This window comes from Hydra vulgaris, chromosome 13 (assembly GCF_038396675.1).
Source record: "Hydra vulgaris chromosome 13, alternate assembly HydraT2T_AEP".
Taxonomy (NCBI): domain Eukaryota; kingdom Metazoa; phylum Cnidaria; class Hydrozoa; order Anthoathecata; family Hydridae; genus Hydra; species Hydra vulgaris.
The window spans coordinates 51458863-51472361 of NC_088932.1; the positions used below are offsets into that span (position 1 = coordinate 51458863).

At 28.6% G+C, this 13499-nt stretch overlaps 1 protein-coding gene across 1 annotated transcript; it reads left to right on the top strand.

Annotated features, from left to right (window-relative positions):
• Nucleotides 1-8509: 8509 nt before the first annotated feature.
• LOC136089989 (uncharacterized) lies at nt 8510-9457 on the top strand. The gene has a single exon (XM_065816093.1). The coding sequence runs from the start codon at nt 8510-8512 to the stop codon at nt 9455-9457; it is 948 nt and encodes a 315-aa protein (XP_065672165.1).
• The last annotated feature ends 4042 nt before the right edge of the window (nt 9458-13499 follow it).

Here is a 13499-nt window from a genome sequence, read left to right on the forward strand (position 1 = left end):
ATGGATGACTACGGTAGGCAACTATGGTTTCAACTATCGGTGAGCTTTTTGCTCACCCATAGTTGAAAGTTCTAACCCAAAACCGGTTATCCGGTCCGGTTTGTTAAAATCCGAATCCGACTTTAATAAACCAGATCGGGTATCCGGTCTCATTCCTGGTTTTAACTGATTTTAAGATATGGTAATAAAAGGAGCACATATTTATTATTATTGTTATTATAAAAACCAATCAAATAATATAATAGTGACGTCAGTTAAATTTCTGTCAAAATTGGTCCTCAAGTTTTTGTTTTCACGTTATCCCCGTCATCTCTATTTAGAACAGTTTGCCCAATACCTATCTCGCGTCGAATTCTTGCTTTATTTGTCTCCAGGGATTCTATAACTTTATCTCCAGGGATTATCTCCAGGGATTCTCTAATTTTTCTTATCCTGTATTCTGGAATGACTACCAAGGTTTTAGGATTCAGCCAATCAAAAGCACCACGGCATGTTCTAGAATGTTCCGTGGCTCCTGAACTCAACCATTTTTGATTTTTACAGGCTCTTTGGTGTTCCGCACTTCTTGAAATGATTTTCTTTTTGGTCTCACCAATATATATACTTCCGCATGAGCATTTAAGCTAGTGAACACCCGGGTTCAAGTTCGGTGGTAATTTTGTTTTGTTGTTGCATAGTATGTTATTTAAATTGGGAGTTGAAGTACATATAAATCTGATGTTTTGTTTTCTAAATTCTCTTCGGAGTTTAGAGCTAAAAATAGGTATCCAAGGTAGTTTAACAAACTGCTTATTTAATTGTTTAGATGTAGTATTTTTTGAAACGCGGTCTAAATAGTTTTTGATTATTTTAATAAGATTACTTTGTTATAGCCGTTTTCTAAAAATGTATCTCTGCGGAAATCAATTTCTTGTGAGAGGTGTTTTTGGGAGCAGATTTGTTTTGCTCTACAAAGAAACCCTTTAAAGACGCCAATAATTATGTTTGGGTTGATGTTAGAAGTAGTAGAAAAAGGCGGGTCCTGGCTCATTTTTTTTTTCAACCATATCCTTAACCATAACCTCATATCATATTTAGCAATAAACATATCCATATTCTCATAAGTCATTTAAACCAGTCTTAGTATGAAATGCTGTTTCTAGCTCATAAAAATTCTTTGAGTTTACATGGATCCGAAGGATCTAAAAAATCAAAAGATTTTTCCGTAGATCCAAAGGACCTTAAAAAAAGTGCATTTTCAAAAAAAGTGTCTGAACTAAAATATAAAGATAATGGTAGTATAACAACCATAATATATTAATATATTATGGTTACAAACTATAAACTCTGAGCTAAAAGTTTTTTTTGTAATTTTGTAATTTTAAATCAATTTTTAGGTCTTTCAGACCCATGTAAATTCGAAGAATTTTTCAAGGTATAATTTCATAACTGAAATCTCATTGAACTTCAATGAGACTTGATGATGCGTAGGACTTCAATTTGAAGTCCTACGCATAATAGTAAATTACTCCTATTAAATCAGACTTATCAATTCTTTATTATCAACCCACGAGTTAAACGACTCAGGATATCCATACCACTTTACTAATGATTTGTTTTTAAGTTTACGAATAACTTTTTCAATCCAAAATATAGTTTAATCCGTTTTTTGCATTTCTTGTTCATAAAAAGTACCTTGTAATTCTTCATTATTATTGTCAGTTAATTTATAAGTTGGTGGAACTGTAAACTGAATTTTTGAAACAGTAAAAACTTCTTCAGTCCATCTCGGTGTGTATTTTTTTTTCAAACGTTGCTTTCTTTTTAGTTACCCTAACTCTATCACCAATTGAAAACTTTGGTCTTACAGACTCTGAAAGTACATTTCCATTTAGATTGAAGCAAACAATATTCTCATTCTTTTTATCGCTAACTTCAACTGGTGTCATTTTAATTGAAGAATGCTTTGTGTTGTTTTATTTATTTACCATTTCATCTAAAACGTCAATATATTTTCTAGTAGAATTAGCTGAAAAGTACTTAAACATTTTATCTTTCATTGTTCTATTCCAACGTTCAATTACGCAACTTTTTTCCTCATTTTCAGTTGAATATAACTCTACTCCTAATGCTTTAACATGCTTATTATAAAATTCTAAGCCTTTATCTACCCATATTTTTTGACACTTTCTTTCGTGGAAGATTTTATTTAAAGCATTAGCAACATCAACTCCAGTTTTGCTCTTCAATGGAACAATCCATCCATACTTCGAAAAAACATCAATCACCATTAATAAGTATTTTATACCGTCATTGAATTTGGAGAAAGATTGCATGTCAACTAAATCAGCAGCCCATATTTCATCGATTCCATTTACAATCACTTTTCTTTTTCTGAAATGTTTTACAACTGGTTTATGAAGTTCGTTTGCTAGTTTGTCAGTCCATTTCAGATCCTTTGGATCCATAAGAATTACTTCGCATGGGTCTGAAAGACCTACTTCTTTATCCTCTTCTTTTTTAGATCCTTTGGATCCATGGAAATTATTTGATTTTTTACTGATCGTTTGTAGTTTTTTTGAGTAGTTTTAACACCTAATTCATATGGGTCTGAAAGACCTAACCCAAACTTTGCTTTAGATGGTATAATAGGTTTTATAATACCTCGTTCAATTCTTTCACGTATTGTTGGATTTTTTATAGAATCCATTTCTTCGATCATAATTTTATCAGCTAAATTTCTTTTTGCAGTATCATCGAAGTATTTATAAGCAAGATCATGATGATAAGCTGCATTATCAACTCTATCTATAGGTTTACTCCATTCTTTATATGCATCAGTAGAAGTTATTCGTTCATCTTAATTAGTACCTGGACCAGCAAAGTTCATTCCAGGTAAATGTATTTCACCAGGGAACTTTGCCCATGGTAATTTTATTTTTTTAGTTATTGAATTAATTGAACTAACTAAATCACCTCCGTGCAAAGCTGACACAAATTTAGTTTTTGTTGTTCCCCAAATAGCGCAAGTTCCACGTGACATATTTCTATTATTTTTGCTCACGACGCTTCGCTGGTTTAGTGTATTTGTTTTGTTTCTACATTTGACACAGTACATTTTTATATATATAAAAAAATCTTATATATAAAAATGGATATTATAGATTATTCATGGAAAGTAAATAAAAATAAGCGAAGTAATAACAAGTTGTTACCAAAAAGTATAAGAGGAATTATTGTTGGAAAGTCGGGTTGTGGAAAAACTACTTTATTATTAAATTTACTTTTAAGACCTGGTTGGTTAGATTAAAATAATTTACAAGCTTTTGGAAAGTCTCTTTTTCAACCAGAATACAAAATATTAAAAAGCTCTTTTGAAAAAATATTGCCAAAAGAAATTATTAATGAACTATTTAAGCTACAAGACCAAATAGAAAAATTAAATGCAAATCCAGATTTTGTAAATGAAGAAGTTTCAAAAAATGAAAGATAAAGCAGATATGGAGAGTAAGTTTTTTAAAACAGATGAAGATGTACCAAATCCTGAGGATCTCGATATTAACAAGAATAATTTGATGATGTTTGATGATTTGCAATTAACAAAACAAAATAAGTGTGAAAAATATTATATAAGAGGAAGACATAATAATGTAGATTGTTTCTATCTTGCACAAAATTATTTTATGTTACCTAGACAAACTATTAGAGAAAACGCCAATTTTATTTGCTTATTTCTTCAAGATTCAAAGAATTTAAGTCATATTTATAGAGATCATGTTTCTAGTGATATGAACAAAGATGAGTTTAATAGATTTTGTAAGCATGCTTGGTCAGAACCTCATGGATTTGTTGTTATAGATTTATCTTTAAAATAGAAAATGGAAAATATAGAAGTGGATTAGATAATTTTTATTTTCCATCTAAAGTTTAAAATAATTTTTTGTATATAAAAAATGTATATAATATTGAATGATAAAAGGAGTCATATAAAAGAGAAGTTTGCTCCTATTATACAACTAAGTAAAGATAAAGATTATGAAATGGCATTAGTTGGTCTTGATATATTCTACAGTTTTCCAAATGTTGATTCTTCAAATAACAATTTTAGATGTAGTTCAGATAATGGAGCGACTTGGATAGATATAAATATTCTAGAAGGTAGTTATGAGATTGATGATATAAATAAGTATATTGTGGAAAAAATTACTGAAAATAGTAAAATTATTAATGGAGTTGAAACTAGTATTATATTTTCATCAGGTTATAATACATTGAAAACAACTTTAAATATTGAAGCTGGTTATAAAGTTGATTTTAGACCTATAAATCCAATTAGATCTATTCTTGGTTTTAACAATCAAGTATATTCAACAGGATCTCATGAATCAGATAATATAGTAAACATTTTAAGTATTAATAGCATAAGTGTAACAAATGATATAATAGCATCATCCTATGTACATGGAACAACAGAAAACGTTATATATTCATTTTTCCCAAGTGTTGCTCCTGGATATAAAATTATTCAAGAGCCATTAAACTTAATTTACTTACCAATAACACTAAAAACAATTTCAAAGATGGAGACTAAATTGGTTGGTCAAGATGGAAATCTAATAAATTTACGAGGACAAAAATTAGCTATTAGATTTCATATAAGAGTAAAAAAAATAATCATTTTTTTTATAATGCATATAAAAACAAAATGAGTAAATATACTAATATTAAAGTAAATCTTTCACAAAACCAAATAGAAAAAATTAAAAATGCAATTGAATGTGGTATCAATTATTTTAAGTAAAAACACAACTAGTACACAATTCTAAAATAGAAGGTGAATTTATTGGTGCACTTTTACCGTTTCTTGGTTCTTTAGCATCAAGAGTTATACCACCACTTGCAACAGGACTGCTTTCAGGAGTAGGCTCAGCAGCTGGATCAACTATGATTAATAAAATTGCTGGAAATGGTATTGTGTACATAAAAAAGAATGGACAAGGAGTTAAATTAACATGTGCAGGATCTGGTTTATATTTGAGACCATGGAGTAAAGGAAGTTCTGTAGGTGATGGATTGTACTTACGTAGTGGAAATGGTTATACATCAACAGGTTCAGGTTTATTATGATGTATTTGCACAACGTAACATTACAATAAAATCTCTATCACATCAATATATTCTTTTAAAGTTTGGTGTAGTAGTTAATAAGGGTGTTGCGTTAGTTTCATTAAAACATGAACTTAGATTAAAAATGTTAAGTTTACAAGATTGTATAATAGCTGAGTCTGTTGATGATATTATAGTAACAATTGTAAATAAATCTTATTCTGATGTGTTAATAAAAAAAGGAGATTGTTTTTTTTCTGTTAATCTATTGTGTTAATTTTTTTATTTTTTTATTAAAAATGGAATACAATAATAAAATGTACAATAACATTTATTCAGCTATACTTACTAAGAATAACAATATTTAGCCTGTTCTTCCTAATGCACCTGAAGAAAAATCTATTCAAAAACCAAGACCAATCATATCGGTTACAAAAAATTGGCGAGATTCAAAAAGAAATAGAGCGTGAGAGAGAAAAGAGAATAACGCTAAGTAAAAAATATCATAGAGCTGCAAAAATAATTTCTGCAATTGATAATGTATTACTAGCAAGCACTATGGCACTTTGAACTATTGGAATTGGTTTTTTATTAACAATCATTGCAGCACCAGTAGTTATTGCATGTGAAGGTGCAGCATTAGGTGCAGGTGTGTTATCAATAATAGGAGGACAAATTAATAAAAAAATGAATTTAAAAGCAGAAAGGCATGAAAAGATTAAAGTGCTTGCTGATTCAAAACTAAATACAATAAGCAATTATATTTCTAAAGCTTTAGTAGATGGGCATATAGATGACAAGGAATTTAAGTTAATACTTGGTGAACTTGAAAAATTTCAGACAATGATGGAGCAAATTAGAATAAAAGTTAAAAATGAAATTGATGAACAAACAAAGTTGTCACTAATCGACCAAGGGAGAGAAGAAGCTATTAAAGTAATTCAAAGTAGGTTTAATAAAAACATAGTCACTTGACATTTTATTGACAAATAATAAGATATGCTACATTTATATCCGTTCTTTTTAGAATGTAGTAAACGTGAAAGAGATTTGAATAAAAAAAAATATTTAGAACTTCTTGGATTGGACTTCAGGAAGTCACTCTATATTTATCACTGATTATCGAAACTTTCAGATACCATCAACTTATAGTGATGATGAGAGAAATAAAGTTTATAAACTTATCTGGAATGAAGATAGTGATTTTTATTGTGTAGAAAAAGACATTAAAGAATCACTTAAGCAATGGAATAATGTTAAAAAACAGGATAAATTAAGAATTATAGATAAATATGTACTTCAATTAGAGTGTGGTTTCAAAGAAAAAAACTAATAAAAAGTATTTTATCAATGGCACTTATATTAAGATTATTAGAAACAAATGATATCATTTATAAAGACTTTGAGATTAAGAAGAATTGTGGAACGTTTAATATTGATTATTTAAATAGTTTGCTAAAACGTAAAACGTAACGTAAAGCGTAAAACGTAACGTAAAGCGTAAAACGTAACGTAAAACGTAACGTAAAACGTAACGTAAAACGTAACGTAAAACGTAACGTAAAACGTAACGTAAAACGTAACGTAAAACGTAACGTAAAACGTAACGTAAAACGTAACGTAAAACGTAACGTAAAACGTAACGTAAAACGTAACGTAAAACGTAACGTAAAACGTAACGTAAAACGTAACGTAAAACGTAACGTAAAACGTAACGTAAAACGTAACGTAAAACGTAACGTAAAACGTAACGTAAAACGTAACGTAAAACGTAACGTAAAACGTAACGTAAAACGTAACGTAAAACGTAACGTAAAACGTAACGTAAAACGTAACGTAAAACGTAACGTAAAACGTAACGTAAAACGTAACGTAAAACGTAACGTAAAACGTATAACGTAAAACGTAAATCATAAAACACAACATAAACTTTTATGTTGTGTTTTTAATTTTTTTTATATAAAAACAAAATGTCATTTTTAAAAATTACAGACACTGAAAAGAGAGATCAAATTGTAAAAGAATTATCAGAGAGTAAAAAAAGAATACAGCAGAATGATCTTAGTGAAAAGATTGGAGATTCTAATTTGCAGATAGACTTGTCAAAATTGTACAAGCCATTAATTGATAGTCAATCTGGAATAAAGGAGGATATATCTAAATTGCAAGATCAAGCTAATCAATTTGCTCTTATCTTTTCAAATGCATATCCTGAAATACTTACTAATGGATCTAAAGAAATAATGCCCTCTAATGAATTTTTAAAGTTGGGAAAAATTGCAAAAGACTATCTTAGGATGTATACTTATAGTTAAAAGTCTACAGACACTACATTTGGAATACATTCTAAAGAGGGTAAATTTTTTATAGGAAAAGTTCCAATATTAATTAATAACAATAATATAGATATAAATGGAATAAAATACATTGGTACTCCTGGTCGTTGGGAATTACTAACAAAGTCTAATCCTAATAAGGAAATATATAATATAGATGATCTTCACAATTATCGAGATATAATAATATAAACAGATGCAATTACTACTGATTCAGGAAAACCAAAGTCATCTCGGAGCGAAAAAAACAAAGAAATAATAGTCCCCATTTGGAGAGACTTAAAGAGAACTAGAATGCTTGAGTATCAAAGAGAATCAAAGGGAACAGGAATAGGACCAATACTTCTTCCTAGCGATCCCATTGCACTCCTTGATATGCTTGAATTACGCATAGCTGCATGGAGAGCAGGTAATACTGGATCAAGGAATGAAGCTGTTGCAATTTGTAATGAATTGTTAAGACAAGGTGTTATGAATAGTGATCAGTATAAAGCAATACAAATTAATCTAACAATATGATAATATGAATATGATAATATGAATATGATAACATGAGTAAAAAAAAATAAAAAAAAATTGCGTACATAAAAATGCTATTTGTTAAAAATAAGAGATATGTTAAGAAGCAAGTTGTTGGAGGAAGTGGTATAATTTGACAGTTTAATAAATTTATTTAAACGAGCAGCATCATCAAATGTAACAAGAGTGTCATCAGCTATGTTGAAGAGGTTAGCTGCTAGCGATTTAGGAAAAACTGCAATAAGTGCTGCTAAATCAGCAGGGATAGAACTTTCACCATCAGCAATAGAAGCTGCTAAAGATGTTGCAGTTGAAAAAGGAAAACAATTAATTAGAAAAGCATTTCACAAAAGTTTCACAACCAAATACAGTCATTAATAATAAAATTAATGACATAATCTCAAATTTAAATAAAAAGCTGATGAAGTTACACCAAATATAAATAATATAATGATGGGGTCTTCAACAAAATCAACAGCTATAAGGATAGAAGATCTAGCAAAAAAAGGCCTTAATTTTTTTATATTTATTTTCCATTAAAAAAAAAAATTTATATTGTATATAAAAAAATGGCAACTTCTGATGTATTAAATTTTACAGAAATCCCAACTGTGGATGATGGAGTTGAAAGATTTGAATTCCATGAATATGAACCAGTAGCTCGCACAAATCTAAATAGCGCTGGAGAAATAAGAATCAACATTGAGCAACAAAATTTGTTCACACTTCTATCTGAGGCTTATCTTTTGTTTGAAGGAAGACTTCTTAAACTTGATGGGACAGCTTATGTTAATGCAGATGCAGTGTCACTCACAAATAATATTATTATGCACTTATTTAGTCAAATATCATATCAATTATCAAACCAAAATATAGAAACTATTTTTAATCCAGGTCAAGCAACTACAATGTTAGGAATGCTTAAATACCCAAACAACTTTCAATTAGCGCAAGGATTAAACCAATTGTGGTATAAAGATAGTTCAACAACAGCAGTACTTGCTGATAACTCAGGGTTTGCAGTACGACAATCATACATAATTCAGAAACCAACCACAAAGGGAACATTTTCATTTTGTATACCTTTAAGATACATTTTTAGATTCTGCGATGATTACAACAAAGTTATTTACGGATTTAAACATACACTAACTCTTGTTAGAAAAGGTGATACAGAAGCAATTTTTAGAAACGCTCTTGCAGCTGCAGGAAAAGTTAATCTTGATAAAATACCATTGTTCATACCACATGTGATTCCATCAGATATAGAGAGAATTAATCTTGATAAAAGTATTGAATCAAAAGTGACACTCCCAGTAACTTTTCGCGCAAGGCAGTCTGATACTATAACTGTTCCACAATCTACAAAGTTTTCTTGGAGACTTAGCGTAAAGACATCTCCAGAAAAACCAAGATACATTATTGTTGGATTCCAAACAAATAAGGATGGAAATCAAGAAGTTAATTCTTCGATATTTGATAATTGTGACTTGAAAAAATATGTATATTATGCTTAATCAAAAAAGATATCCAGCTGCTGACAATGACTTATCATTTCCAAATCATCAATTTTCAAGAGCCTATAGAGATGCATCTGTATTTAGTGAAAAATTTTATGGAATGAACGGTTTGATAACACAAAGCAACATAACTCCTTCAGACTATAAAGATTTATACCCACTTATGGTTTTTGATGTTAGTAGACAATCAGAAAAATTAAAACCCTCAGTAGTTGATGTACAAATTAAAGCAACATTTAATGCAGCTGTTCCAGCAGATACTGAAGCGTTTGCTGTTGTAATATCGGATAAGTTTTTACACTTTCAATTAGACGGAAATAAGTTGAACGTTGTTTATTAACTTTTTTTTAAATTGATTTAAAAAAAATTTTATCTTTATATAATAAAAATGTATTATACAAAGGAAAACTTGCAGAAGTTGTTAAAAGAAAATAACATTTCACAAACATCTAAAAATTATGTTACATTGTTAATGATTGCTGTAGATAATAGATTGATTGATAAAGAATCAATCGCGTCAAAAGCAACAGAAGCAACTGATAAGAAAAGACCAGTTGGAAGACCTAGAATACATCCAGTAAAAGAAGAGAAAAAAGAAATAGATCCAAAATATGAAAGATTAAAAACAATTTAGAAAAAACCAGTCACTATTAAATTAACAAACATGGAAACAGGAAAAGAAACAGTATATAAATCCTTATATAGGGCAATGCGTGAAACTGGTCATGGATATAGATATCTTGAAATGCGTGATGGTAAGATTGATAATGGATATAAGATTGAAATATTAAATTCTGAAAAATTAAAAAAAAATCTTTATATAGAAAAATTTGGATCTGATAATTTATTTGAAAATAAAATTGCGATTGAATTGTTAAAAAATAATTTAGATAAAGTAAATTGGAAATATTTATCTTCAAATCCAAATGCAATTAATTTATTATAAAATAATTTAGATAAAGTGGATTGGGAATGGCTATCTTTAAATCCAAATGCAATTGAACTATTACAAGATAATTTAGATAAAGTATATTGGTATAGTTTATCTAGAAATCCAAATGCAATTGAAATATTAAAAGCTAATTTAGATAAAGTATACTGGAATATTTTATCTTTAAATCCAAACGCCATTGACATATTAAAAGATAATTTAGATAAAGTTGATTGGTCTTGTTTATCTTTAAATCCAAACGCCATTGACATATTAAAAAATAATTTAGATAAAGTATATTGGAAAAACTTATCAGAAAATCCAAACGCCATTGACATATTAAAAAATAATGTAGATAAAGTAGATTGGAGAGCTAATTTAGATAAAGTACATTGGTCTTGTTTATCTTTAAATCCAAATATATTCACATATGATTATGAAAAAATAAACGAAGCAAAGAATTGAAAGAATTTTTTTATTCTCCAAATTATTCAGGATTTTGTAACTAAGTTATATGGAAGAGAAAAAGCTCTTAAATTATTCCTTAAAGAACCAGAAAATGAGATTGAGATAAAAGCTAGAAAAATGTGGAATTTTTAATTGAATTTAAATTAAAAATTTATTAAGTAATGCTATTTATTAATTCTTATAGAGGATGGGGATGCATTTAAATTTCATTTGAAATATTGACAAGAAAAAATATTTTGAAAAATGATATAAAGAAATTTTTTCTATTAAAAAAATTTTACATATATAAAAATGGAAAATAAAACGGTAAAAGAATTAAAACAAATCGCTAAAGAGCGAAAAATTGAAAATTATTATAGAATGAGAAAAGATGATCTCAAAAGAGCGTTATCACAAACACAGATGCAATCAGTCGAACAGGTGGGTACAGAGTATCTACTTGATGAGCCTGTTCCAGATATATCATCAACAATTTTAGCTTCGTCACCTTTTCAGCCTATTACACAAATTAGAAAAGAAATAAATAAAAAGATTATTTCACTTTCAGATTTGATTGTATCATAAATTCCAGAACCAATTAAAAAGGTTGTGAATAAAAAATTTGATGAATTAAAATCTACAGTTTCAAATTTGTATCAAAAATATGGAATTAGAAATTCAATAGAATTTAAATTATCACAATCAGCTGTTAAAAATGTAACAAATTAGTTTTCAGTTAAAGGAATAAAAGAATATGATGCTATATCTTTCATGAGTGCTTCTAAAAAAAGTGCAATTAAAATACTTAAAGAAAATAGAAAATCAAAAGTTAATATAGTTCTCACTTGTGAAATGGAGCGTACTGATATTAAAACAGGAGAAACTATAACCACAACTGTTCCATTTACAATGAAGAGTACTGTTGTATTAGAATCAACAGATTTAGATGAGTTTTATGAAACAGAAAAGTTGAGAATTTTAGAAAATTTATCATCATTTCAACAGCTAGGGTCAAATTGGAGATTTGTTTCTTTTAAAAAGATAGATATAAATACTATAGAGTATAATCCTCTTAAAGCTAAATCTTATATTCCACTTGACAAAAATTTAGCAACTAAAAAGGCAATCATTAACATAAAAAATGATGATAATGAATGCTTTAAGTGGTGTGTTACAAGAGCATTAAATCCTAAAGATAAAAATCCTGAAAGAGTTGATAAAGAGCTTAAAATATAATCTAATAAGATTAATTGGGAAAAAATAGAATTTCCAGTATCTTTAAATCAAATTACGCAATTTGAGAATAACAATAAAGATATAAGTGTGAATGTATACAGATACGAGAATTCAGTTTATCCTTTTCGTGTTTCAAAGAATAATGATCGTTAGCATTTAATAGATTTGTTATTAATCTCAAATAGTGAAACCAATCATTACTGCTTAATAAAAAGTTTAAGCAAATTACTTTCTTCACAAACATCCAAGAAAAAATGTACTATTCACTATTGCAAAAATTGCTTACTTGGGTTTAATTCTGAAGAATCATTATCTAAACACAAATTGTATTGTAATACACATGATTCAGTGTGTATTGAACTTCCACCACCAAAATCGACAATGCAGTTTACTAACCACAATAGATCGATGAGAGTACCATTTGTAGTATATGCTGACTTTGAAAGTTTCATCAAACCTATCAGTACTTGTGAACCTAATCCTAATGAATCCTATACTAAACAGTATCAAAAGCATATACCAAGTTCGTTCTGCTACTACATTAAATGTTTCGATGAAAGTTTTTACCAAAGCAATCCAGTTTCATTTACTACAAGTAATGAAACGGATGATGTTGCACAAATATTTGTTGACAGATTACAAGAAGATATCATAAAAATTTGTAACAGGATTAAATTTAAAAAGAATATTGTATATACACATGAAAATAAGAAGGATTTCGATGCAGCAATTGAATGTCACATTTGCGGAAAAGATTTAGATAATGATAAAGTACGTGATCACTGTCACATTACTGGAAAATATAGAGGTGCTGCTCATAATAGTTGTAACTTAAAATATAAAATTCCAGATTTCTTCCCAGTACTATTTCATAATTTATCTGGTTATGATTCTCACTTATTTATCAAGAAATTTTCAGGAGGTAAATTGAGCTGTATCCCAAACAACGAAGAAAAGTATATTAGCTTTTCTAGTGAGATTAAAGTTGGAGAGTTTGTTAAAGATGGAAAGAGTGTTGAAATAAAGCGTCAGATTCGTTTCTTAGACAATTATAGATTTATGCCTTCTAGTTTAGATTCTTTATCAAAAAATTTATCAAAAGAGCAATGTAAAAATATCAGAAAATTGTATTCAGGGAAACAATTAGATTTATTACTAAAAAAAGGCGTATTTCCCTATGATTGGGTACTCGGGTATGACTCTGTTTATAAATTTAATGAAACTCAATTACCCACAAAAGAATCGTTCTTTTCTAAGTTGAACGATGAAGATATTAGTGATAATGATTACTCACATGCACAAAATGTATGGGAGGAGTTTAATTACAAAACATTTAGAGATTATCATGACTTGTGCAACGTTTCAGATGTGCTTTTACTAGCAGATGTTTTTGAAAATTTTAGAGATGTTTGCATAAAAAAATTT

Bases quoted from the DNA above. Each gene is read 5' to 3' on its own strand.
- LOC136089989 (XM_065816093.1), top strand. From the start codon at position 8,510: ATGGCAACTTCTGATGTATTAAATTTTACAGAAATCCCAACTGTGGAT.